The sequence below is a fragment of the Taurulus bubalis genome, assembly GCF_910589615.1.
Source record: "Taurulus bubalis genome assembly, chromosome: 18".
NCBI lineage: Eukaryota > Metazoa > Chordata > Actinopteri > Perciformes > Cottidae > Taurulus > Taurulus bubalis.
This window is the reverse complement of record NC_136606.1, coordinates 18,161,982-18,189,303: the sequence shown is the minus strand read 5'-3', so window position 1 is coordinate 18,189,303 and position 27,322 is coordinate 18,161,982. Positions and strand designations below refer to the sequence as shown.

The window sequence follows — 27,322 nt, the reverse complement described above, 5'->3', positions numbered from 1 at the left end:
TATCCGCATGACAAGGCTTTTAGTCAGGGAACGAGAGACGGTGTGCTTTTTCTGTAATTTGGGTCAACTTATCCTTCTGATATGTGAGACTTCCACAAGCTCTCTAATGCAGCAATGTTTGGTGATCGGGACACGATTTGTAATTTCTTATGAAACTCTTCATGACTTCTGAAGTGTGGCGTAAAGCATCCAATCATCTTTGTGAATCTCTACATGTTTTATATTCCTCTCCTTAAACTTGAATGAACTCTGGTTACTTGCAAGTCATCTGGTTCCTTCCCTGTGTGTTTTCTCTATCACCTCTCTGTGTGTGTGTGTTTGTGACTCTGTCCTTGTAGCGTCCCCGCTCACGTGCCACACACAGCGAGCGTTCACACTGCTGTAGCACGCGTCCCTAGCCCCACCCTAGTTTGCAGCACCTTCCCGCTGTACAGGTACATGGGCACGGGTGTGGAGCGCCCACCCAACCACAGTGTGACTAACATGGTGCCTGAACGCTGCTCATACACCAAGTGTTGTTTTTCAGAGCGGTATTCACCTTCACAGGATGGGAATGATGTGAAGTTGTGGTGCCCTCTTGTGTGATGGGTGTAAACTACATGATTCTCATTATAATACTAAAAAGACTAGATTTGATTTGATATAATAGTTGTTTTTTTTAAGCTGTTTATTGGATGTCTTTGTCATCGGATGCACACGGCTCCACACTGCTGCCTGCCATGTAGCATGCCACCAGCTAGCTTGCATGAGCTCCTTCCACGCTCACCAGAAGTGTCCCCTTTCTACTTCCTCTTTGTCTCTCTGCTGTCACCCTGCCCCTCAGCCTGCAGGCGTCTTCGCAGCAGGCGTCCTCGCAGCAGAGAGCCGCCGCCGTTGTCGCCCGGGAGCAAGCGCGGGAGGCCCAGCAGGTCCAGGATACCCAGGAAGTGCAGGTCTCCAAGCCGGTGTCCACAGTGGAGGGGAAAGGCCAGAGCCAGAGCCAGGGTCAGGATGAGCCTGACCTCAGCACTCTCAGCCTGGCGGAAAAGATGGCGCTGTTCAACCGGCTGGCTCAGCCTCCCATCAGGGTGACCCGCACCAGAGGGGACACGCGCCAGCGCAGGGTCAACGCCCGCTACCAGACGCAACCCATCACGCTGGGAGATATGGAGCAGGTGGGCGAGCAGCAGGATCATTCAGTCTATTCAATTTATTTTGTATCGCCCAAAACACAAATCACAAATTTGCCTCCGAGGGTGTTGCAATCTGCACACAGACGACATCCTCTGTCCCAGGACCCTCACGTCAGTGCAGAAATAACTAGATGTGTTCTTTCAACACATGACCATATTTCTTTTGGGCTATAAAGTGTCATTTTTATGCGCGACTTATTTGAAAATATGTTGTTTTAAAGGAATGACTTGACATGTGTTTAATCTGTACAAAACTGTCTGAAGTCTTGTCGTCAGCGTGAGAATATCAGGCAACCAGCGGCGACTTGAGGAGGCGGCTGCAGCCGAAGATGAATCTCTTCTTCCTCTAGCTCCCCTTGAAACTACAAACAGTCGTTTCTACATTTTGGCATGTGTATGCATTCAACAAAGTATTTCATTTAGTTCGCAAGACAGCGAACGAGCATATTTCCCACGGTGCCGGTATAAAAATGGTGTATGAATTTAATTTATGTAGCTCAAAAATGACATGCGCATGACCCCTTCAGCGTGCTGCGTGTTCTCCGCTCCAGGAGCCTTCAGGCATGGACGCGAGGGACGAGCAGCAGCTGTGGGACAGAGCCCTAGAGCCTCGACAAGTAAGCTCCCTCTGAACCGGCACCACGCCCGAGGCTGACTCAGCTTCTTACAAATGACCGCCGCGCGTGGCTCGTCCCGCATTGTGTGACATCACTGTGAGCGTGCAGCGCGTTGCCCGGCTTCCGAGTAAGTTCATGACTCAGCGATGCTCTCGGGGGCTTTATAAAGATGCCTCTGTGTGAGAGGAGAGAAGGAGAGCACTGAGACTGCGCGCTCACCGCCGCATGGGCCGCTACCTCTCATCTGCCCGGTCCAAACCGGTGGCAAGTTGACTAAGAAAAACAAGATTTAAGAAGTTTAAAGGTTTTTGTCTCCGTGGTTTCCATGGATGTTTACTGCTGCTTGTCGTTTATTACTCAGCAGAAATGTCAGGTTAGTTCACTAACTTGTGCATTTGGAAAGTGTGTCTTCTGGCTCCAGCTGGCATGGCTTTGTGATGCGGGCTGCAAGTTGCCCTTTGATGCTCAGGAAGTGCAGTGAGTCGGAAAGTGATTAGTCAGCGCCATTCTCTTGATTTGTGCGCGCGTGTTCAGTTTGCTCGACCTATTTTCTCAGCCCGGTTTACAAACACTTCTTTCTCTCTAACTATTTCTTCTCCTCATCACACAGCTTCAAAACGGTCCCGGCTCTCGGTTCCTCCCAGCCTCGTCATCACCCTCCTCTGCCCTGAGAGGAGGCACCGTCTCCACGGACCACGCCGGAGACATCCACATAACCCGAGCAGCGGCGCCGGCCCGGGTCGAGCCCCTCATCCCCGACTCTGAGGGGCCCCCCCAGAGGCCCCGGGACTCTGCGGACCAGCAGAGGTGCCAAACATTAACGTTGCCGTGGGGAGAAGACGGAGCTGATCTGGGAGGAGGGAAGAGGAAGCTGCCCTCTCTGGAGGGAGCGCTCAGGCAGGCTGCTCTGCCACAGCCCCAGACTGGAAGAGAGAGGAGGAGGAGGAGGGAGGAGGAAGAGGGGGAGGAGAAGGAGGAAGAGGAGGAGTGGCTGACCAGAGGGTGGGGAGAGAGAGCCGTGCAGAGTTCAGAGAGACACATACAGAAGAGGCAGGAGGCACACACACACCCCGCAGACAGCAAGAGGAGCGGACCCATCAGCGGAGGTACGAACACCTTTTTTCTCTTGTTTACTGATGTGAACTTTGAATTCAATAAATGACATTATTCATTATTGATATTACATTTTTACATGACAGAATCCGTCTTTGCAAAGAATTAAAAAACATATTCGCTGGCTTTGATGCTAAAGAAACCAACACTGGCCAAACACGTTTTTTTTCTTCTGTGTACAAATGAAGGTAGGGACACATTTTCGGCTTTAATAAGTGGCAGTTGGGAACTAGTGTTCTTTAAAAGAAGAAATGTTTAAGAATAAAAAGTGATGCTTGGGTTGAAGAGACGACTCTGACAACTGTCAATTTTAGCCTGCATGCTAACTTTTAGCATGCTAACACATAAATGGAGACCCCGGTAAACACGTTACATTGTAAACATCCGCATGTCAGCGCCGTCTAAACGTTGTCATGTGGGCATTTAAGGCGTTACACAAGTTATCTGGTGACAACATGTAATCACAGTGATGCCGCAGTGGGCTTTAAATATTATAAAGGCCAAACCGTGAGACTAAATAGACCCCGGCTTTATCGTTGCGGGTTTTCAACTCATCGCCCGCCTCCGTATCGGTGAACAAGTTAGAAAGAGCGCAGGGTTATTTGATGACGCCGCTGGAGGGAAGGTTAAAGCTGAGAGGGTGTTTGCTCCCGCGCTGCTTTGTGGTGCTGAGCCTGTAGCCTGGTCAATGTTGTGGTGCTGCAGAAACTACTGATCCCCACAATAAGCAAGAAAATGAGAATAACGATGCAAGAATTATCGTTCCCTCGTCAGGAGCAGAGGGAGGTTTGATACGTGGATGAACAGAAGTCCTTCCTAAGCAGAGAAACGATGCCCTGTGAACATCGCTGTAGTTGCTGTGAAGTTATTGATTTCTGCTCTCACAGAGCCAGAGTCCTCCGTGGTCACGTCCAGAGTGGGATCCGGTTCTCCTCGGGCGGCGGACGAGCACACGGACGGCCCGCTTCAGCCAGAGGAGGGAGAGGAGCTCAGCGAGATGATGATGGCCCGACAGATGTCCATCAGAGAGAGGTGAGCCTTTGTTCTCTTCTTCTTTTCTGCTTTACTCCATGTTTGACCATGTGCAGGTACTGTTGAACTTTTAATTTCAGCCTAAAACATACTCCTTTTATATTAGCTCAGTAAATAAAGCCAGCAAGGGTCGGACCGAAAGAAGAGAAGGGTCAATTCCTTTTATTTTAGTTTTAAATGTGCGTTAGATGGAGAAAGAAAATGAGATCATGAAGACGAGACTCAGCAACAACAACAACACATTGGATATGGAAGTGATAGAAGTGACATTCATGCCATCAACGCAACGCATGCATCCAATGTAAATCAGACAGAGATATTGTCACTACAATGAGGCGTTTGCTGGCCAGCTGCTCGTTTTAAAACGCAGCATTTTTTACATCGCAAAGGCAGGCTTCCTCATCATAACGCGTCCGGTCGATGGCTGAGTGACGGTCGGTATCGGATTCCCTCACAAATTAGACAATGACGCAGGTCCAGTTATGTCACGCTGTGTTCGCTGTGTGCCAGTTCAACCGGCAGCTGTCGCGCTCGGAATTGATCGGTGACATAATGGAAGTAAACTGGTGTCCGAGTCCCTCCCATGTTCCATAGGATTTAATTATGTTTTCTACTGGCGGCAGCATCCGTATCCCAGCTGCAGCTGGCGACTGCTATTCAGAGTTAACTTTCATCCTGTTGCCGCGGAGCCCCTGTGGGCAGGACGTCCCCCGCTCTGGCTCACGGAGGGTTGACCCCTCCATGACGGCTCCCGTCTGCTCCCCACTCAGAGATGACCGCTCAATAATTGAACCTCTGTTCTTCTCACACTATACATGTGCTCGCGATTGCCGTTTTTTCTTTTCACGGCTCATTCAAATGAATACGTGTTCCAATTTTAAGAGTGAGCACTTGGCACAAGAACGCACACGCCTATATTTACTTTCGCCAAAATATACCCCAGCACCTGTTTACATCCCGGCTCCTGTTACACTGACCAACATCATAGCGATCTTCACGTGTAGTTCTACTTTGTCGGCAGTCTGTTTACCCGCATCGTGACAGTCTTGCTAATGCAGCACGCTGTCCGTCCTCTGCTCTGCGTCTGGGTCTTCACTGCAGACCGCTCTGTAGATGAGACCAAAGTGTGTGTGTGTGTGTATATGTATATGTGTATGTGTGTGTGTGTATGTATGTGTATATATATATATATATATATATATATATTATAATATATATATATATATATATATATACATATATATATATATATATATATATATATATATATATATATATATATATATATATAATATGATATATATATATATATAATATATATTATATATATATATATATATATATAATATATATTATATATATATATATATATATATATATATATAATATATATTATAATAATATATATATATACATATATATATATATATATTATTATTATTATAATATATATTATAATATATAATATATATATATTATAATATATATATATATATATATATATATTATAATATATATATTATAATATATATATTATAATATATATATATTATAATATATATATATATATATATATATATATATATATTATAATATATATATATATATTATATATATTATAATATATATATATATATATATATATATATATATATATATATATATATATATATTATAATATATATATATATATATATATATATTATAATATATATATATATATATATATATATTTATTTATTTTAATATATATATATATATATATATATATTTATTTATTTTAATATATATATATATATATATATATATATTTATTTATTATAATATATATATATATATATATATATATATTTATTTATTATAATATATATATATATATATATATTTATTTATTATAATATATATATATATATATATTTATTTATTATAATATATATATATATATATATATATATATATATATATATATATTTATTTATTTATTTATTTATTTATTTATTTATTTATTTATTTATTTTCAAGCTGTGTCTTCTCCCCGAGTATGAACTGTGATGTAACTCTTCCCCTCCTCTCCCTCCGTCTCAGGGTGGCCTTGTTGAAGAAGAGTGGCGAGGCCGACTGGAGGAACCGGATCAATAGGAAGCAGGACGCGGTGAAGGCGGCCGCCGGCGATCAGCTGGCTCAGCTCTGGGAGGCGGAGCAGAGCTTCAAGAAGAAGGTAACCACCTGACCTGCACGCTCAGGCGGCCGCCGTCTGTTTTTTGTCCGTCACGTGTCTCTTCACGTCTTTAAATGGTGGTGCGCTGTACTGTTTGAGCCACACGATGCATATCCCGGGGTTCAGAGTCCAATCGGAGTATAAACGTGGTACCAGGTGTTGATGTCTCCGAACAGAGAGGTTGTGTTTGTCCACGTCTCTCTCCCTTCACCGACATGTTAACAATGACAATTTAAACACGTTAGTTAAGACTTTTATAAATACTTCAAAGAAACTTGTAGACAGTTTTATAGACTGCTTAAGGCTTATAATAGGTAAGTTATCTAAACATAATACATGTGTTAATGCTTTATAAACTATTATCAGAAACTCGTATAATTGTTAAACCCTTACTAAGCTATGTTGTTGCTTTATAAAGATTAATACATACGTTTTTATGCATTTATTAGCAGTTTACTATGCATTTATGAACAGTTATCTGAGTAGCTATATTTATTATTTATAATGCTTTATTGAGTTGAGGTTGCATATAGTCTGCATTTAAAAACGTACATTAGTCATGTCATTGAATTTAAACGCAGTAAAACATCTTTAAATTAACATTTGAATAGTACGTGTTTTCAACCGATAATCAAAAACAAAAAATCAAAAATAATTTGATTTTTTGCCATCCGTTATTTGTACTCGCATGGAATTTTAATTTGTAAAAATGATTACCTTTTAATATTTTCAGCCATAGACTTCCCCACAGAGCAGATTCCTTTGTCTCTAGATATTTGAGATATTTGTTCTAGTGGTTCTATCACAGTGAGATGAATTTGAAAACCTAATTATGCCCAAATCACACACGCATGCAGGATGCAGTCTATTTTGACTTATTGACTTTGTGTAGACTTTAAACAACACCTGTTACTGACAGTAATGACTCCGTGTTTCAACCTTTCCCTCCACTGAACTGCATGTTTACAACCTTTCATTCTTCTCTTTGCCTTTGTCTCTGGTTGCATGTCCTTTTTTTATTCCTTTTTTTTGTTGAAAATAATAAGAAATAAACCTCATTTCCTCCTCTGCATGTTGAGTGTGTGTCTCTTGTGTTGGCATCCTCTTGTTGTTTTTAAAGTGAGGGCAGGACGCCTCTCTGTTGTGACTCCTCCACCTCGTCTGTTTGGCTTCCAGCTGCTTATCAGGGTTTGTTCAGCTCGGCTGCACATATTTAGATTTGAGCTTTTCGGGCGGCTCAAGGTCAGGAAGAGTTCTGCTTTCCAAGCTCTGATGCCGCTGTGAATTATCTGATGTTTTCCAGATCAAAAAAAACAAAAATGTTTTAATCGCGTTCAAGTGATCTCTCGGTAGAGGGCGAGGGGACGGACAACGGATGTTTTCATCCTGTCATCACAGCAGTGCACACATTGTCCTGCTTTAGATCAGAGAAGAGCAGATTTAAAACATTCTTATTACACAACGCATGCTGTAAAGTCTGTATGTAGCTCCATTCATGGGGCGTTTTTTTATTTTTGCTCCTGTCACATTTTACTTTACAATGTATAAAGGTCCTGCACCGCTATGGAAACGGCACAATCACGGCTCCAAATTGTCTTTAGAAAACCATTATAATGCCAGAAATCCTCAAATAAAAACAAGTTTAACTTCATTGATAACTTAAAAACAATGGAATCTATACAGCCATCATTTCCAATGTCAACAAGTGTTAATTATTAACATTTACAATGTTGTAAAGGAAAAAAAATGGTGGCTAATACATATTGAACTATTTACATTTATACAACCTCTACTTACAACCTCTCCCTCTGCTCTGTGTTCAGCAGTTCAGTTGAAGTTTTGTCACGTGACTGTTGTTGGTCTCAGTCATAGCTTCCTGGTGGCGCAGAATTTAATGTTGTTTTTTATGAAATATCAAAATGTTAAGCTTCCCTTTTCGCTGCTTTTTCTGATGGAAGCGAGCGGCAAACATGATGTGTTCAAGGACTGTCGGAAAGATGAAAAATCTTGATGATAATGATATTTTTCACAGCATCTGGCTGTGAGTAACGGTGTTGGATTGGCGATTTTGTTTATAGAAAACTTTTTTTTCAATCCCGGTGGTCTGTTTTGAGGTTCAGAAGGCCTTAACACGCTCGGTTCATAAAGTCACAGTTGTGTGTCAAAAGCCTTTTAGGGAGTCGGCCATGTGATTTGGCCGTGACATTATTTCCGGGACAACAGAGCCCTCTCAGAAACATCTCTCTCCTCTGGCCGCTTGTCTGTAGGACGACGAACTGATGATGATGATGATGATCGACGAGTTCGCCGTGCCCGAACAGCTATGGGTAAGGGTCTACATGCATGCATGCATACATACATGCATACATGCATGCACTATGCATGCACTAGACATGCATGCACTAGACTATATTAGTCAGACTATATATACAGCCGTTTCCCTCTGAGAGACTCAACTCTTCTGTTCTGGACTGAAACAACGAGACTAGCTACTGATGGTAGAGGAGCATTTAGCAGCTTAGAACCGTTTTCATTATTTAAATTAATACTGGTTTAATGTAAAAGGAATTATTCTCTACCATAATGACACACCCGGGACGTTGAAGAAGACTTTAAAATAGCAAATGGAGTATAAGGAACCCATTAGGTAGGGCATTAGAATTTACATTAAATGTAACTGAACCGTTTTTTAAATTTATTTTTAATTTAGTGTTGCATAAACTTTAGGGACTTGTGAGAAATGAAAAGAGCAGAGGCTGAGGTATCTTGACTTTTAGTTCTGAGGTTAGGTAAAGCCCACTGGATCCTGCACTTCCCAGAATGCATTGCCCACCGCTTTCTAACCCCACGCCGCTTGCTCATGACACTTGTTTATGAATGTGAGGTCACTGTAACATCACCAGAGCTTCAGAATCCTCAAAGCTGCGTCCTCTCTCCGTGGCTCCATAGGAGACTTTCTCTCCTCCTGAGCCGCCCTCCCGCACTCCTTCCCCCGATGAGTCGGCCAGCCAGGTAGGACGCCGCTCCCGCTCTTGCTGCACGCATTGCTCAACCTTTGCCTACTCCCTGCCCACACCTCCCCCGACCTCCTAACTAAGCTCGGACATGCACAACCCCCGTCTTTTTAACATGCGTCGTCCCTGAAACGGAGAGCGAGGCTTTGCAAAATAAAGAAGAAGAAAAAAGTGTGTGGTCCTTTTTTTTGCATGGCGAGTGCACATTCTGTTCACGGCCCTTTCACAGCCGGCCTGCTCCTCCGTGCCTCTAAGAGATCCCATTTCCCCGTCCCGGGTCAGCATGCCGCCCCGCCCTGTGACGTCCGACGCCTGTGCAGAGCTTGGACATTTTGCTACCATCTCTTCATCCTCATTCTCTAAACCCCTCATCCTTTCTTACCTTCCTCATCGCACGCCTCTGGCTTGTGAAGACCACCAGATCTCCCAGACCCACGCAGGTGGATGAGAGGCACCCATGGAGACGGAAGGTGACCCCTATCAATGCCGCATGAAAGCGCTCAAAGTCCCCCAAATCCCCTCCCCAAGTGGCAGTATATGCACATAAACAGAGTTTAGACCAAATGGGTTATGTTATAATTAACCACTATAGGACACTGTCTGCTGTTGTTCTGTGTGAAATAACATTTATTTTATTTTAACTTTAACGAGTGACTTAAAAACATTTCTAAAGTCATCCAGTGGAAAAAGAAAGACCAGATTAAGGCACTTCCTGTATTAATCACCCGCTTTGGTGTCCTCGTTGTGCTCGGCTACTCTGATTGTGAATGTGGTCTGCTGTTGAAGGAATTGTTCCACATTCAAACGCTTTATCGCAACCAGCCAATGGCAACAGTGTGCCATTCTGTCGGCAGGTGTATTTTATTTTTAAAAGTCTGTGCCGGTAATCGCCGGGCCCTCTGTCCCTCTGTCCGTCCATCATGTAGGAGATATCTCAGTAACGTCCAGAGGGAATTTCTTTCAATTTGGATGCCCTGATTCAGTTTTGATGGTCAAAGGTCAAGGTCACCATGACCTCACAAAATTAGTTTTTCGACATAACTCAAGAATTCACACACAAAGTCCAAAAGGATAATAATGATGAAGTGATGACATTGTGGATGGACAAAACGGTAATTCTAGTTTCCTGTTGCTGTTGCGTAGCAACATGCTCAGTGCCCCAGTCCTTCCAGGAAGTCTCACGAAAAACTCTGTTGGGGATCACCTACTCCCAAAATGCTTCCTAGAACGCATGGGACACTACAAGCGTAGGGCCCTGAGGTGGAATATTCCTTTGAACTGTCGGGGCATCAGGAGTGTTTGTTGTAACTGACAGTCGCCGCTCTGCTCTCTCAGAGAATAGCTGAGGCGGAGATGGAGAGCCAGGGGATGGAGTCTCAGCTGTCCATCCGGGAGAGGAAGCGGCTGATCGTTGCCCAAGAGGAGGCCTGGAAGACGAAAGGCCACGGAGCCGCCAACGACTCCACCCAGTTCACGGTGGCCGCACGCATGGTGAAGAAAGGTCAGAGGGCAGACTGAACACACACGTCCTCCACAGGTCCTCTCCATCTCACGTGCTCGTCAAGCAACAAGCTGTGTCTTTATTCATTCACCGAGAGTCAGTTTTGACAAAGTGTCGTTCAAACGATCCAAAAGGTTGAGAGAAACAACCTAAAAAAAACTAGCAACTTCAGTCCAAATATGACATCATACCATCATGCAACTGGCACTAAATGTGCGAGCAGATTAGCCCGCTATCTGTAGCGCTAGCTCAGCTGGCCCCTCCCCTTGCAGGTGGTAGCGGGACTCTTGCATCACTCTTACATGCCTCGTGACGTCCAGCAAATGAAAGCTCCCACATTTTAATGATGATAACACAGGGATCCATCCCACACGTGTGTTGAGCTGTGTTTACTCCCCTGCGTTACTTAGAGTTGAGCAAGGTGCTAGCGTCTTTAAGTATGACCTGTTCTCTGGGGGTACATCAAACCAATGTCTAGTGACATCACAACCTGTGTCTGTGAAACTGGACCACGAATAACATCCGATTTTTATTCTTCACAAATTGTACCCGTCGCACCAGGTAACCTTGGCATGTGTTTTGGGATGTGTGTGTGTGTGTGTGTGTGTGTGTGTGTGTGTGTGTGTGTGTGTGTGTGTGTGTGTGTGTGTGTGTGTGTGTGTGTGTGTGTGTGTGTGTGTGTGTGTGTGTGTGTGTGTGTGTGTGTGTGTGTGTGTGTGTGTGTACAGGGTTGGCCCTCCCTTCAGCCATCCAGGCTCCAGCGTCCTCCAAACCCAAGAACAGCAGCCTTGCCATCTCCAAACCTCAAGAAGGTCAGTTTGACATCCAAAACCAATTCTACACGCATTTAATCAGTTAATTAGCTGGATTGTTGACTTGAATTTAGATGGATGGATTTAAAAACTGGGCATCTTATGCGAACACGGTGTAATCGTTTTTCTTTGCTTCTTTCACAAGACATGGAGGAGATGTCTGATACCGAAGGTCTATTGTTTTTTTTAATATTGTTATTGTGATGTTGCACTGAATGCAATGCTCATCGTCATCAACAGAACCACACAATAAAAAATCCTGACTTCTATTAGGTTATCAAGGCCTAATAGGATATCAACCATGGGATAACGTCACCATCCTCATGCATGAGTCTGGAGTGCAGAAAGGATTCACATCAAGTGGCTTTTTAGTGTTAAAATGCTTGTGACGGACAATAAATATGTTCACATAACTTCATAGTGACCGTGTGCAACTGTTCATTCATGCTCAGCCATTGTTCCAGATCACCGTCAAGGAACAACAGGAGCTCAGACTTCCTGCCTGTTTAGAGATAAAGTTAGATCTGTGCCTCAATCACAGCCAATGTATGGCTCTAACAGCTGTGTGTGTGTGTGGTTGTGTGTGTGTGGTTGTGTGTGTGTGGTTGTGCAGAGATCAAGGCCGTGCCAGATCTGAACCTGGAGTCGGACATGAAGCTGGATAAACTGGAGTCATTCCTCGGCAAGATCAACAGCAAAGGTCAGTCGTGTTCGGCACGCTGTCATCACGCCGCTGCTGAGCGTCAGAAGAATGTTCCCACGCTGTAACCATGCAACCGATTATAGACTCGATCTCCTGGTGGATGTCAGGTGTGAAACCAGACGTAATGAATTTAACGCAGTGCTCTCCGTCTAGCTCGCTGTAATTCATCCGAGAGGAGAGAATCTATTCGTGTTGCATTCTCCCTTGAAGATGTTGCAGCTTTTGTTAATAACCTGGAACAGTTCAGTGCTGTGGCTTCAACAGAGCCTCGTTTTACTCGCGCACCTCGTTGCAGAAGTGTTACTCTAACGCGAGGCCGACATGTTGGATTACCAGAGTCACTTTCACATAAAGGTCCCAACGGCAGTACATCTCGTCTGCCGTGATTAAAGCAAGTAACACAAGAGTAGATATGTGCAAAGAGAGTGTTATATTATTTAATAATAAATTAATACTATGATATGAGCGCTTTTCATTTAAATTTACACAGAGGAATGCAGCCTTCCCTCTGAGAGGTGGTGTCGTGTAATTAAATGTTTGTGGCTGCAGGAGTTAATACTTTCCAAGCCGTTTTATGAAATCTTATGTATAAATGTATCTGTCGAGTTAATGACTGAAACATAAAGTATAGTACCACCTGCTACCAGTCCCATCTGTGGAGACGCTGGCACAGCTGTCTATTTATAAAGCATTGACAGGTCTATGTATTTTAATTGTGCTTTTATGTATTCTATTTTATGTCTTTTGTATTATCTGGACCTTAAGTCTGTAATAAAAGTTTGATTGATTGATATTATTCATCACATGTTTATATTGAGTACTTTTTTTAAATATTGATGCTTTGGCAACATAATTTTGCATTTAATTTATTAGTATCATCGCTTATGCACAAATACAATAAATCCACTCAATAATCCATAAAACGCTGTGAACCACTTTAGTTGTCGAGGATATTGTTCTCATCTGAAATGTAGTCCAGTCTAAAGAATAGTTTTGGTGTGGGAACAACTTTCCTTAATTGTTTCTACAACCATAACGAACCCGACCTATATTTACAATGTACATGCATGAATGAATATTTAGCAGAACACACTAAAGAAAATAGACACTTAATGCCTTGACATTGATGATCGATTGTGATTCGTGCTGTTCTTTAATTTAGGCTTCAACAGCAAAATAGGGTCAAAAATATACTTTAAACTATATAATATAATGGAAAAAAAATGCGACGAAAGAAGAGCGGGTCATGTATCGTTTTACAGCACTGCCCAATACAAATAATTGTGTAATTTTGTGTTAATAAACAGTAATAAATAAAACAATAATAATAAACAACAAATATTTACTACTTTGTGTGTTCGTAGGCAAATTCAGTTGTGTGCAGAAAATTACAAATGAATGCAAAATGAGTCTAAAATTGTTTGAACAAAAATGTGGTTGGATATGAGAACATGGAGGACGTGTGTATAGAAGTAAGACTTTTACTACATTATTGTAAATTTTGTATAGCATAGTATAGCTCATCTTCCATCAGCAAAACGAGCTCGGTGGCGCTTGCACAGGCTTTGGGGAATCGTCTGTAGTAGTGACTTCAATGCATTGTGGGTATTGCATGATCCTCATCTTGTCCCTCAGTGTCTGGACTGCCAGAAGCAACCATCACAGTCACACAGAAGAAGGTGAAGGAGGTGATGACCCTCGAAGACGAAAGCTTTTCCAAGTTCTACCGCCAGGTGGACGAGCTTCCCGCCGCCAACAAAGTGCAGATGGACTTCGACGACTTCGACGCCATCTTCGGCCCCCAGTTGCCAAAGTAAGCTCTCCCCCGCCGGAGGTTGTTTTTTCTTCAGTACGAAGCCGTCCGTCATTGTGAGAATGTTAATGTTCCCCTCCCCAGGCTGACCTCGGAGATGGAGCAGCACAAGCGGGCGGTGCGCCCGGCGCGTAACGTCCAGGCGTCCAGGAACCCTCTGAAGATGCTCGCCGCCAGAGAGGACATCAGACACGAGTACACGGAGCAGAGGCTCAACATCGGCCTGCTGGAGAGCAAGAGGATGAAGGCTGAGAAGAGTGAGTGAGGGGCTGGGAAAGACCCTTGTCTATATAATATTGTCAAACGATTCGTTCATCCGGTGTCTCAAACAATACAAGAGAGAGCAGAACATCTGAATCGTAAGCGTCACTCATATTATTCAGTCTATAAACGCTCCGTTCATTTGAATGAAGCGGATGACCTACATCTGGATTGGAGTCAGTTTCCTGTCATTGTGCAGAGCAGAGCTCAAACGCTGGACGAGCTCTGTGGCTGGTTTTGAGTGACGTTGGATAAGCCACAAAGTCAGAGTCATGCTACTCCCATAACTTCCTCCTTCACCTCCTTGACCGCAATGAAGCGAACACTTAAACTGTCCCTGGATGCGTTACAGTCGTATAGAGACCGGGTCAGTCTGGCATGAAAGGTCGTCCCCTCCGCAGCCGTCGTCTCATCTGTATGAAGGACGGTAAATGACACCGTCATGTATTTTCCCGTCTCATGTCCTCTGTGTTTCTGCTGTGTTCACTGCAGTGAACAAGAACTCTGGTTTCTCCGACGTGGCTCTGGCCGGTCTGGCCAGCAAGGAGAACTTCAGCAACGTCAACCTGCGCAGCGTCAACATCTCCGAGCAGATGTCCAACAACAGCGCCGTGCCTTACAAGAAACTCATGCTCTTGCAGGTCAAAGGTCAGTGGAGTGAACAGCTGGCTCAGACCACCTGCACCCACAACGGGGGCTTTTATTTCTTCTTGTATCCTATTTTTAATTCCAGTGATAACTCTAGACTCTGTTAAGTCTCTATTCAGTTGTAGTTCAGTGATAATACTGCCATCTTGCCCACATTTGTATAGACCTGTCTTTCCATAAATGTAGTATGTATGTACTTAGTAAAACAAGTGGTTCCCAACAAGGGTCCATACAAGTTCACTTACCTCCCCTTTAGTTTTATTTCCAGCCACAATGGTGCTAACATCTATGCTGCCTGTTTCTAAATGAAAACAAAAGTTATAAGAAGACTTGAGAGTGAAGTTAGGGCAACAAGAAAAACAAGGTTGGCCCACACAACTACGTCCTGCTTGCACCACTCTATAAGGTGGAGGCTGTCTGTTGAAAGCACAACCCTCACAAAAGTCAGATTGAGGGAAGCCTCTTTGTGCAGTGAACATGTTGCATCCTCAAGCACGTCTAGCCAAACATGCCAGCTAAGCAGAACGATCCAAAACATTTGACGACATGTTCCTGATCTTTTAAATGAGGTTGTTAGCGAGGCAGCATCTTGACCAGCGATGACTCTCTGCTGTCGGCTGCCGTCTCACACAAAGCTTTGGAGGATGCTGCTTCAAGTGCGTCCATCCCAGAGGAAATCTAAAATGGTTGTCGGCCTATTTATGGTGTCTTTGCACGTCTGCCGGTGACAGCTGTGGCTCTAAATCATCCCCTCCTGGTCACCTCGCACTATCCTGGGTCGATCCTCTGCGCTTTGTTATGCGGCCTGACGGTGTTGGGCTGTTAGAATAGCTTCTGCTTGGATCACCTGGAGAGCCAATGGGATCGGGAGTCACTGAGGCCCCTAAAAAACCTTAGAGTTTGTAATAAGACACATTTATGATTTGAATATACAACATGCATTAGCTGGAAAGAGCATTCTTGACGAGGCGGATGTTCTGTACAGGATCAACTGCAGGCATGCTGACAGAGATAATCGTACCTGTCTGTGTGTTGTTTTTTTATTTTATTTTTTTCCCCTGCCCGTGTAACACCAGGCCGACGGCACGTCCAGACCAGGCTGGTGGAGCCCAGAGCGTCTTCCCTCAACAGCGGCGACTGCTTCCTCCTCGTCACGCCACACCACTGCTTCATCTGGACCGGGGAGTTCGCCAACGTCATCGAGAAGAACAAGGCGAGTCTTGAGCGCCGCCGAATGACGGGGAAGCTCGTCGGGAGAGACGCGAGTTTGGTTCACATCGACACAGGTGGAGTGAAGGCGGGCTTAACGCGCAGGATGTAAAGCACAGCGCCGGGAGGAAGCAACAGTGACACAGCAGTAGAAGAAGAAGAAGTGTGTGTGTTGACTGAAAGGAAGTGTGTGTGTGTCTGCGTGTTGTTGAGGAAACTGAGACAAAACAAGGCTATTGTTCATAGACGGCTCTGCTGGCCTGTGATTGGCTGAACAGAGCACTGACCTCAGCTGGAGGAAGAAGGACCTTGTTATTTATGAGGGGTTGTTTGAGTTTAGGTCATTAGAGTTCACAGACTCGTCTTCCTGAGTCATGAACCTGAACTCAAAATGACAGAACCCTTTAAATGCCAAGTACTAAGAGTTCAGTGAAGGTCAAAGACACTCTGTCATTGCTATTTATTCATCAATATTATTGTAATAACTATATAATAATAATAAAAGTTTTTCTCTTTTAATTTTTTTCAGGCTTCAGAGTTAGCAAACTTCATCCAGAGAAAGAGAGACTTGGGTTGCCGTGCCAACTACGTCCAGGTCATCGAGGAGGGCGTCGTCACGCAGAGCCACGCGGCCAAGGACTTCTGGAAGATCGTGGGCGGGCAGTCGGGTTATCAGTGTGAGGATCCGTGTCCGGCGTCACGAACCCGACCTGGAGGGAAACCCGGCTGATGGCGTGTTCTTCTTCTTGCAGCTGCAGGAACGCCAGACGAGGACGAGCTGTACGAGGCGGCCATCGTGGAGACCAACTGCATCTACCGCCTCATGGATGACAAACTGGTCCCAGATGATGATTTTTGGGCCAAGGTTCCCCGTTGTTCCCTGCTCAGCCCTAAAGAGGTCAGATCACCTGCCTGGAGTCTCACGTCTTCAATGTGTTACGCTGTAAACCAACCAGGATTTTAATATTTTGTTCTTTGGCGCCACCCGGTGGTAATTAAATGAAATGCGCTGCTAAGCCTGCTGCTACTGTTGGGTTGGAAACATAAGGAATATCTCCGTCTGTGTTTCTGCACAGGTGTTGGTGTTTGACTTTGGCAGCGAGATGTACATCTGGCACGGAAAGGAAGTGACGCTGGCTCAGAGGAAGATGGCCTTCCAGCTGGCAAAGCACCTGTGGAACGGCACATTCGACTACACCAACTGTGACATCAACCCGCTGGACCCGGGGGAGTGCAACCCTCTCATACCCAAGTATGAGAACACTGCAATCATTAAAGAACAGTGTGTGTTTACACCGTGGTCTGGGGCTGACGAGATTTCACAAACTTTAAGTGGATAGTTTGGTTAGTTTACTGTTTGTGAAGATGGAGTTTGAAGAAAATACAAATACAGCAAGTAAAGTACTGCTGTGGATTATATTTTAGACACCTAAAATAATCAATATCAATTTAAGTGTACATTATATTTAGCATTAAGTAATTCTACATTGCAGAACTGCCTAGAAATCAGTTACATTTAAAAACACTAAAACTTTACCTTTTTATAAAACTCCAAAGTCAAACAAACTAAAAGATCGCGAAGTAAAAACGACTGTTTTGTCAAAGGAGTCTCGTGTCTTTGAAGAGAGCATTCATAACGGCTCCAGTTCCACAGTGAATATAATTTAAATATAGCATACACTTTTATTTGTTGATTTCTCCTCTGCTTTTAACACAATTCAACCCCATATTTTAACCAGTAGGCTTTTAGAACAATTTGACTTAAGTCACAATCTTGTGGGTTGGATTCTTGACTTTAACTAACAGGACAAAAGAGTGAGGGTAAATGGAATTCTGTCTAAACATATCGAAAACCAAAGACATGATTTTAGAAGACGTGCCCACACACATGAAGCCATATCCATTAAGGGTCAGACTGTGGAAAGTGCGCAATCTTACAAATATCTGGGGAAGTATATCGACTCAAAACTGAACTTTGAAGAAAACTGTGAAGCCGTGTGCAAAAAGGGGGCACCAGCGTTTGTTTTGCTTAAGGAAACTGTCCTACTTCCACATCGACAAAACGTTGATGAGCTTAATTTATTGTGCTTTTATTGAATCAATTTGATCTTTTTCTTTGGTGTCATGGTTTGGAAATCTGTCCTTAAAGAACAGAAACTCTCTGTATCAGCTTGTGAAATGGTCTAGCAGGCTGATTGGGGAGTCACAGCTGAGCCCAGAGTCCCTGTACACCAGAAAATTACATCGGATAACTGGCTCCATTTTAAAGGAAGACTCTCACCCTTTGCACAGGGAATTCCAGCTTCTCCCCTCTAGACGCAGGTATTTAGAACCACGGTGCAGAACAAAGGATATAAAAACAGCTTTGTTCCAGCAGCCATCACGCAGGTGAACAAATCATAATTATAAGCAGCACTGATCTGGAGCTTGGTGCTTGTATCATGTTTGTCTGGTTGTCTGTGTTTGTTGTAATATATGTCGAGACGGATGCCTCATTTTCTACCGTTTAATTACTGCAAACCAAGTCTACCTGCGGGTACTAATAAAGTAACAAAACCCAAAACTGATGTAGATATTTTCAAGGTGTCTACAATAGGTTTTGCTGCTGCCATCGGCCACACCTGCACAGTGCTTTGCTCTGGTGCTGGTTCTCCAAACTGCATCTGCAGTGGGTAGCAATACACTGACGATGGAGAAGTTCTTCAATCACAGGTTCCCAATTGCTGTGTGAGGTAACACAGCAGGTGAGAACCTTTTGGCTGAAGTGCTGGTAATGTGTACTGATGGACTGCATCCTCCTCGCCTGCAGGAAAGGTCAGGGCCGACCCGACTGGGCCGTGTTCGGCAGGCTGACTCAGCACAACGAAACCACCCTGTTCAAAGAGAAGTTCCTGGACTGGAGCGACTCGAGGAAAACGCCGAGCCCCGCGAGGAGCAACGACCACATCGCCGACCTGAAGGTATCAAAGAGCACCACAGCATCGTCAAAGTCCTGTGACTGTAACCAGTGTGGCACAGAAGAGAACGTAGAGCATGAGATGCACTTTCTGTCGCCTCACCTCCGTCCTTTTCCCCCAGGAGCAGTCCAGCTCGGATCAGCCTCACGCGTACAACGCCTCCCTGATGCTGCCGCTCCACGGGGCGCCGGTCGGCACCAGACTGGACGGGTTCGACGTGGGGCGTGGCTACGGCCTGGTGGAGGCGGAGGAGCGGCGGAGCTGCGAGATCAGCACGCTGGCGGTGGAGGTGTGGCACATCCTGGAGTTCGACTACAGCCGCCTGCCGCGCCAGAGCATCGGCCAGTTCCACGAGGGCGACACGTACGTGATGAAGTGGAAGTACATGGTCAGCGCCGCGGGTCAGTGTGCTCTCTTTTCACTTTTACACACACACACACACACACACACACACACACACACCGGAGGAGGATCTTGGGTTCCATTTCAATAGTATGTCATTTGGATGTATTTAAGTGCTACTTAAGTTACTCTAACAACAACAAGTCGAGTAGTTTCAACCCATCCATGTTCAGATTGAAAACGCTGCTGATGAGAGAACTTCCTTTAGAAGCCACAACACTACATGATCCTAGTTTTGAGCTCCAACTGCTCGTCATGTCCTCCTATTATTGCACTGAGTCACATGTTCCAGCACATTCATCCAGCAGTCGGAGGTCTTTGGTTTCCTAGTTGCAAACAGGAATCCTTCCTCTGGCCCTTGAAGCAGATTTAACAACTTCCAGGACACGAATCGTGCCAAGTCCCATTTACTCTTGTATTTTCCGTATTATGATGATTTAAGAGTTTCTATATTAAATGAAACAGAGCGGAACGGCTATTTAAATTTGATACTCATAAGTCGGATACCTGAAAAAACAGTTGGCTCTAGTTTATTTTGCTACTCTGGTTTCTGGTCTCTTTCTGAATGATGCTGTCCTGTCAGCCTGTTGGAGCTGTGCGAATTCATTTTGCATGACTTAATGAAAAAAAAGTCTCAGATTGAGATGCCAGTGTTCTCTATTTACAGACATTTCCATATGTGGTGGGATTGCCTTCTGTTTTTATATTCTCTACTGTATTGAAGTCTTCTAAAGTGCAGGAAATTAATACATTTGATTATTGATCTCTTCCTTCAGGGTTCTTACGGTCATGGAAAACCTGGAAAAGTCATGGAATTTTAAAATGGTTGTTTCCAGGCCTGGAAAAGTCCTTGAAAGTCCTAAAAGTTTTGTAAAAGTCATGTAAATGTGTTATATTCATGTGTTCATTACGTAAATAATTAATATGCTTTTAAAAGAAAGACTCAAAATATAAGCAGTCATACATACAGGCATCTATATACATTTTGATTCTTTTAATCAAACTATTGTCTCATTCATTTGTGTCATTTAAGGTTTACTGTATGCTTTGTATTCTCATTGTTAGTTTAAATACTACATTTACTCACTTTTTCATGTTTACACTGAGATTTCACAAAATGTTTAATCATGGAAATTTAGTTTAAAGTCATGGAAAAGTCATGAAATCCATTGGTCAGAATGTGTATGAACCCTGTTCCATCATTGGTTACAAAAACAATGTGTGTGTAAATGTTGGTAGACCGCACCAAAGATACCTGTGTACGCCGCATTCAGACCAGCTGTCTCTCTCTGGCCGTCAGTGGGGAGGAGGAGGAACCCGGAGCAGCAGAAGACGGCGGGCGCCGGGAAGGAGAAGTGCTGCTACTTCTTCTGGCAGGGCCGCAACTCCACCGTCAGCGAGAAGGGGACGTCGGCGCTGATGACGGTGGAGCTGGACGAGGAGCGGGGGGCCCAGGTACGCGGGAGAGGAAACCCAGTGACTTCCATCATTCAGCCCGGACAACGGTGCGACCTTTACTCTCGTTTCCTCCTCCAGGTCCAGGTCCAGCAGGGGAAGGAGCCTCCGTGTTTCCTGCAGTGCTTCAGAGGAGGCATGGTGGTCCACTCGGGGAAGAGAGAGGAGGAGCAGGAGAACTCGCAGAGTGAGTTTTCACTTTCTAAACCGGCTGCGTCCGCAAATCAGACTCGCTCCTTCTCGACTTGAGCTCTTGTTCTTCCGGCTACCGCCCCCAGGTGACTGGCGTCTGTACTGCGTGCGAGGGGAGGCGGCGGTGGAGGGCCACCTGCTGGAGGTGGCCTGTCACTGCAGCAGCCTGCGCTCCAGGGTCTCCATGGTGCTGCTGAGCGCGAGCCAGGCCCTCATCTACCTATGGCACGGCTGCAAGTCTCAGACGCACACGCAGGAGGTGGCGCGCACCACGGCCAACCAAATCAAAGAGCAGTGAGTGGGACCCTTTAAAGTGGATCTTTTCTATTTGACAAAATAACCAGAGCACTTCCTGACATCAGTGAATCCATTTCTGATTGGTTCTGGTGCTGTCGCTCTCGGTCTGCGTGACGTGTTCAGGGTTCTTACTGTCATGGAAAACCTGGAAAAGTCATGGAATTTTAAAATGTTTTTTTCCAGGCCTGGAAAAGTCTTTGAAAAAAATAAAATCCCCCAAATTTTGGAAAAGTCATGGAAATTTGTTAAATTCATATGTTCATGACTTTCATTTACGCTGAGTTTGAAATAATTAATATACTTTGAAAAGAAAGACACTCAAAATACAAGCTTTATAAATGTTTATTCTTTTAATCAAATTATTGTCTCTCATTCATTCATACATTTACTCACTTTTTTTATCTTTACACCCAGATTTCACTAAATGTTTGGTCATGGAAATTTGGTTTAAAGTCTTGGAAAAGTCCTGATTATCCATTGGTCAGAATGTGTTTGTCCTTGTGCAGTTGTCCTCTGGAAGCCGGCCTCCACAGCAGCAGCAAGGTGAGCATCCGGGAGTGCGACGAGGGAGCCGAGCCCGCGGGGTTCTGGGACCCCCTCGGGAGGCGGGACAGGAAGGCGTACGACTGCATGCTGCAAGGTGGGAGGAGCCGATGGACGTGAAGCACAAACACGTTTTGTGTTTTGTTCTCTACCGTAAACGGCTGCAGTTTGTTGTAATTAACTGCGTTGGTTGACCTTTGACCCTCAGACCCAGGGAGGTTTAACTTCTCACCACGTCTGTACCAGCTGAGCAGCAGCTCAGGGGAGTTCGCAGCGGTGGAGTTCCTTTACCCCGCCAGAGACCCCAAGGAGGTCAACTCCATGCCCTTCCTGCAGGAGGACCTGTATGCGGCCTCCCAGCCAGGTACACCGCAAGATTAAAAGTGATGAGCGGACACTTTAACATCGTCCGCCCCCTGAAAGTCCTCATCTTGTTTTCTGTCTCCGATGTTCAGCCCTGTTCCTTGTGGACAACCACCACGAGGTGTATCTGTGGCAGGGCTGGTGGCTTCAGGACAGCGAGAGCACCGGCTCGGCCCGAATCCGCTGGGACTCGGACAGGAAGTGCGCCATGGAGACTGTGCTGCAGTACTGCAGAGGTACTCCACTTCCTTCCAGTATTAGACACTGAACACACTTTTACCAAACGCGTAGTAGGGCTATGGAAGGTAAAACATACAGAAATACGGAGGTAATACCCAGAGAACAAACTCACACATTCTACGAGAAGAGATTGAAGTCACAAGGAACCACATCGCTTCACTTTGCCAGGTTGACCTCATCACAACGCAGACGCTGTTTAACGTGAGCCGCAGTCTGGATTTGGTTACGTCGAAAAGTAGTGTTCTTATTGTGAGGCAACGGTCCTGAAAGATGCATATACGTCTTTTTTGTGTTCTTTTACAATAATAATGCTGACATCAGGATGCATTATGCTTTGTCCTTATGTTAGACATGTTTTATATTTCCACTCTGATGGACGGCGTATGGGAGAAACATACATTTCATGCTCTGTGTGTTCTATGAATATAAATACATACTATTAGAATACTAATGTCACAATGTATCATTGTAATTCCTTGACAAAAAATCTCAGAGAATATACTTTTCTTCCATTAGCTCCGTAATTCTTTCTATTTACCAACAATGACCATAATTCGCCGTCATGTTTGCCTCCCTCTTTACGTTTTTTAGTCATTTAGTTGTTGATGTTAGCTTGAGAACATCCTCAGACGGCAGCGTTGCTTCTGTCAAACCGCCAACGTGTTGTTGTTTGGTCTCCACAGAGAAGAATGAGAAGAAGCCTCCCAAAGCGTACCTGATCCACGCCGGGCTGGAGCCGCTCACCTTCACCAACATGTTCCCCAGCTGGGAGCACCGAGAGGACATCGCTGAGATCACTGAGAGGGTGTGGACACGTTAAATGATCTGATGACTGCCGGCTACATCATCTGATATGAACCAGCGCTGCTCACAGTGTCTGCAGTAGCCATTAGTGTATATACACATGCACTTACTGTACAAAAAGAGACTTTTATGAGGGCGGGTCAGGCCAGGTGCAAGAAATAATCCATCATTTGCGTGTGTGTGTGTGTTGTCAGGAGGCGGAGGTGTGTAACCAGATTATCCTGGTGGAAGACGTGTTGGCCCGGCTGTGTAAGACCGCGTACCCTCTGGCAGACCTTCTGGCTCGGCCGCTGCCTGAAGGCGTTGACCCTCTCCGCCTGGAGGTCTACCTGTCTGACGAGGACTTTGAGGTGAGAACCTGCAGGCGACACACCGGCTCCTCGACTGTTACTTTAGAGGTGCCACACGTTTCTTTTAGATATTTAGCGAAGAGAAAACGTTAAGCGAGAGAATGTGTAACGTCTCAATAATTGTTTTCATATTTTACGTCCAACGAATGTGACAGCGATATATACGATCGTATATTAGGGCCGGTGTAGGTCAAAAAATAAGAAGGAAAAACAATTATGGAGCCAGGGGAGGGGCAATGTTCAGAGATAAAACTCTGAGAACATTTTCAATTAACAGATTAATGACCTTGGATGTTCGCTGAGATGAAGGTAGCAGACTAACACCCCTTCCACTGCTCCGTGTATTTTATTTATATATATATGTATATATATACACACTTACAATGACCCTCCACACCGTCGTAGATCATACTGTTTTAAAGCTGCACTATTCAATATTTTTAGAACAAATGACCATGTGTAAAAAGTGACAAACCAACAGATAATTATCACGCTGCACTGCAGTTTCCTTCAAATCTGCAGTTTTTTGTGTTTTAACGTAGTTTTCTTTTTTTTGTGATCCCCAACTTTACTGTTTTGTAAATAAATAAACCAAATCGTTGTGAGTAGAAGCTCTAATGAACTCACTGTACACCACCTGCCCAACACCAAATGACAACCAGACAACGTTATCTACCAGCTGGTGAACAAAGTTGAGCCATTAGCAGCTAATGAGTTAGATATTTGCTGGTGGAGACCAAAAACGGAGCTGAAAGAGAGTAAATAAAGGACTTTCGTCCATCAGGTGGACTGAAACACGACTTCAAATGAATGCTAATGTTGCTCTGTGTTTGCTACTTGTGCACATAAGCAACTGTTGCTAACACAGAGCAGCCTTATACCCTTTATGTGCCCATAAATGTGTGATTTATTGATCGTCTTGACCCAAAGTGGCCAAAAAACTGATTAGTACTGCTTTAAAGTACAGCGTGATATAGTGTTATGTATTTTGCACCTTTAAATAATAAGACTGGTGTTGTTTACCATTTTTCTTATTGCCAATAAATCCTCATGGAAATGAAAAGAAGAGTATGACACACCGGGTCATCGTTGGTTTTAGTCTTTTCATTGGATTTATTGGCAATAAGGAGAATAGGGAGTAAGACCGGCTTCATCCTTTACCTTTGAGCTTTTAATGTGTTTACTCAAATATGACTTTCAACATTCTTGTGTAGAAATACTTGAGGTTAGAGGAATATAATGGAGCATTTTCTGGAAACATGTGTCTAATCTCTGACGATATGCATCATTCAGCTTTTCCCGATTTCCTCTTATCTTCATGGCTCTCTTTCTCTTTCTTTTCCCACTCTTGTCTTTCATCACGTTCATCTCCTTGTCTCTCTGTAAACGCCTATCCGTTCATTCCACCCTGCAGGGTGTAGGGGCTTATGGGAAGGTGAGTCTGGCTTGAGCATGGATGACCTGGACCGAGTGCTCCTGTTGCACAGCATCCTCACTCCACTCAACCAGAAACTCTTCCTCATTGCTCCATTTCTTTACATGTTTCTCTGATGAAACCTCTAACTCCTAATGTGTTACCCAGCATGCCGTTCACTCACACGTTGACGGCGTACTGAATCCTGGAGACACGAGCTCTCTGACCGTGTTTTACTGGAGATGTGAAGCGACGCATGAGTGTGTTCTCAGATGCTACTCATTCCTCACCAGCGATGCACGGACTGAATCCGTCTGATCAGTCTCGTATATCCCCTTATACATGTTTTGGCTGGTCAAATTTTCACACGTGTGCGACATGACGATTTCACGGCGCGCACACAGTCAGTAACCCCACACACACACACACACACACACAGAGACAAACAAAACAAGTTCTCCAGTGTTAGTAAAGAAGACATGAAGATACAATTTTTGTCCAAAAATAAGCCGGAAAGGAGCCTAATCAGACACTTGCATTGTGCACGTTAACAACATGAACGTTATTCTGTACTGTGACGGTTCCCCCAGTCGTGTGCACTCACAAGAGGGATTTATATCAAATCCTCTGCATTTGATTGGACCGCTAAAAAGTGGGCGGTTGCAGATTGATTAATTGGATGTCATAACCAGTTGGTTGAAATTGGTCAGTATTAATTCACGTAATTGGGTTTTGACATACAAATAGGAAGAGATACGTTTTCTATTTGTATTTCTTCTGCATGTATTGTTAATGGGTGCCCACTTTGCCCGGGGATATGACCTTTTTAGGGCTAAAAAGGCCTTTTTCATTTCAAGCAATCGTTGCATCTCCGGTTGCTCCTCAGTTGTCAACGCCGTGCGGCTCAACTGAGGAGTGACCGCCGCTGTGCTCCCACAGAAAGCCCTGCAGGCGACCAGGGAGCAGTACGGCGCTCTGCCCGGCTGGAAGCAGGTGAAGCTGAAGAAAGCAAAAGGACTTTTTTAAGCGGGCCGGAAACGGATCGGAGAGCCGACCCGAAGACGCCCGGACACAACGGAGGCTCTGGAGCTCCGCCTCTCCCGAGGCGACGGGGCGACGAGGACCAGCGAAGGTACGCAGGGAGGCGAAGGGCCAGTGAAGCGAGAGGCCGCCGGCTGCTTTGTGCTGCACGTTCCCCGCCGGCTGCTGCGTTGGCGCTTTGGTCGTACGAGTTGGAGACAAACGCACCTTACGAGAAGTTTATTGAATTTAATGTAAATGTATATATGTACCATAAGCAGAACGGCCCAGTGCCCTCAGTGTCAGCCGTCTGTCAAGAGTGGGATCCTGTTCTGCACGCTCTGCTCCTCTATCTGTGTTTGTCCGTTACAAATCATTTATATTTATCAAATCCATATAGGGTTTCTTATTTTTTTTTTTTAAGTCCATGAATTTTCACTGAGCTAGAAATGATGAATACTATATGAAGAGGTCTGTGTCATGTTGATAAATACTGGAAATCACAGACCTCTCTCTCTGTACAGTTCACTGCTTGCCATTTACAGCTTTGTTGTTGTCTCGTGTCATTGTGTCCGATAGAAGAAAAGGAATCAGGCGATGATGTAATGCCTTTGATTGTTTTCTTTTTTTAATCCTTCAGTGTATAGTGCCTTGCTTTGTGTACAGTTTCTATACAGGTATAGTCTGCATTTTTGAGACTTTTTGTGATATAAAGAAATATTAGAGAAATACAATTTTTCTTGCCTTTTTGTTTCATGTCCCGACTCGAGCACACATTATTTTCTGCATATACTCATTAATATACTATACACCATACATTATTCTGTTCTTGGATTCATAGCACAAACCTATGCGATCCACAGTGTTGTCTATATTCCAGTAGAGGGCGGTATAATACTGATGTGTGTGCACTGGAGACATGATGGTGCAGACGGTCAGTTGGAGTCATGGTGAGTCACATGGAGTCATGTGGTATTACTTCATGAGTCAGTCACACTGAACTGTGTGTGTGTGTGTGTGTCAGCATTCTGTACATCAGCTTCTCTTTCTCTGCTAAACTGTTGAATATTCACTGAATGGAAATGATAGAACCCAGAAAGACAAAGACGGAGAGTTTTCCTCCACAAGGGGTTGGAATATAAATCTGAACATGATTCATAATCTAGCAAAGC

The 27,322-nt window shown here is 44.3% G+C and overlaps 1 protein-coding gene across 1 annotated transcript in view; it reads left to right on the top strand.

Moving 5' to 3' along the window:
• svila (supervillin a) overlaps positions 1–26,873 on the top strand; it is a gene marked incomplete at its 5' end in the record, with an annotated part of 41,128 nt that extends 14,255 nt beyond the window's left edge. Inside the window, 30 exons of the mRNA XM_079234465.1 lie at positions 824–1,154; positions 2,400–2,704; positions 2,759–2,895; positions 3,790–3,934; positions 6,020–6,152; positions 8,420–8,479; positions 9,102–9,164; positions 9,580–9,636; positions 10,502–10,667; positions 11,396–11,479; positions 12,093–12,179; positions 13,818–13,995; positions 14,080–14,252; positions 14,749–14,904; positions 15,981–16,117; positions 16,643–16,790; positions 16,866–17,011; positions 17,190–17,365; positions 18,923–19,073; positions 19,192–19,471; positions 20,773–20,927; positions 21,009–21,114; positions 21,206–21,413; positions 21,923–22,056; positions 22,168–22,323; positions 22,415–22,558; positions 23,246–23,367; positions 23,561–23,716; positions 25,131–25,151; positions 26,070–26,873. Of these exons, the coding sequence (XP_079090591.1) occupies positions 824–1,154; positions 2,400–2,704; positions 2,759–2,895; positions 3,790–3,934; positions 6,020–6,152; positions 8,420–8,479; positions 9,102–9,164; positions 9,580–9,636; positions 10,502–10,667; positions 11,396–11,479; positions 12,093–12,179; positions 13,818–13,995; positions 14,080–14,252; positions 14,749–14,904; positions 15,981–16,117; positions 16,643–16,790; positions 16,866–17,011; positions 17,190–17,365; positions 18,923–19,073; positions 19,192–19,471; positions 20,773–20,927; positions 21,009–21,114; positions 21,206–21,413; positions 21,923–22,056; positions 22,168–22,323; positions 22,415–22,558; positions 23,246–23,367; positions 23,561–23,716; positions 25,131–25,151; positions 26,070–26,156 (4,402 nt within the window). The 3' untranslated portion in view covers positions 26,157–26,873. The remainder of the gene's footprint in view (positions 1–823; positions 1,155–2,399; positions 2,705–2,758; positions 2,896–3,789; positions 3,935–6,019; positions 6,153–8,419; positions 8,480–9,101; positions 9,165–9,579; positions 9,637–10,501; positions 10,668–11,395; positions 11,480–12,092; positions 12,180–13,817; positions 13,996–14,079; positions 14,253–14,748; positions 14,905–15,980; positions 16,118–16,642; positions 16,791–16,865; positions 17,012–17,189; positions 17,366–18,922; positions 19,074–19,191; positions 19,472–20,772; positions 20,928–21,008; positions 21,115–21,205; positions 21,414–21,922; positions 22,057–22,167; positions 22,324–22,414; positions 22,559–23,245; positions 23,368–23,560; positions 23,717–25,130; positions 25,152–26,069) is intronic.
• Positions 26,874–27,322: the final 449 nt, after the last annotated feature.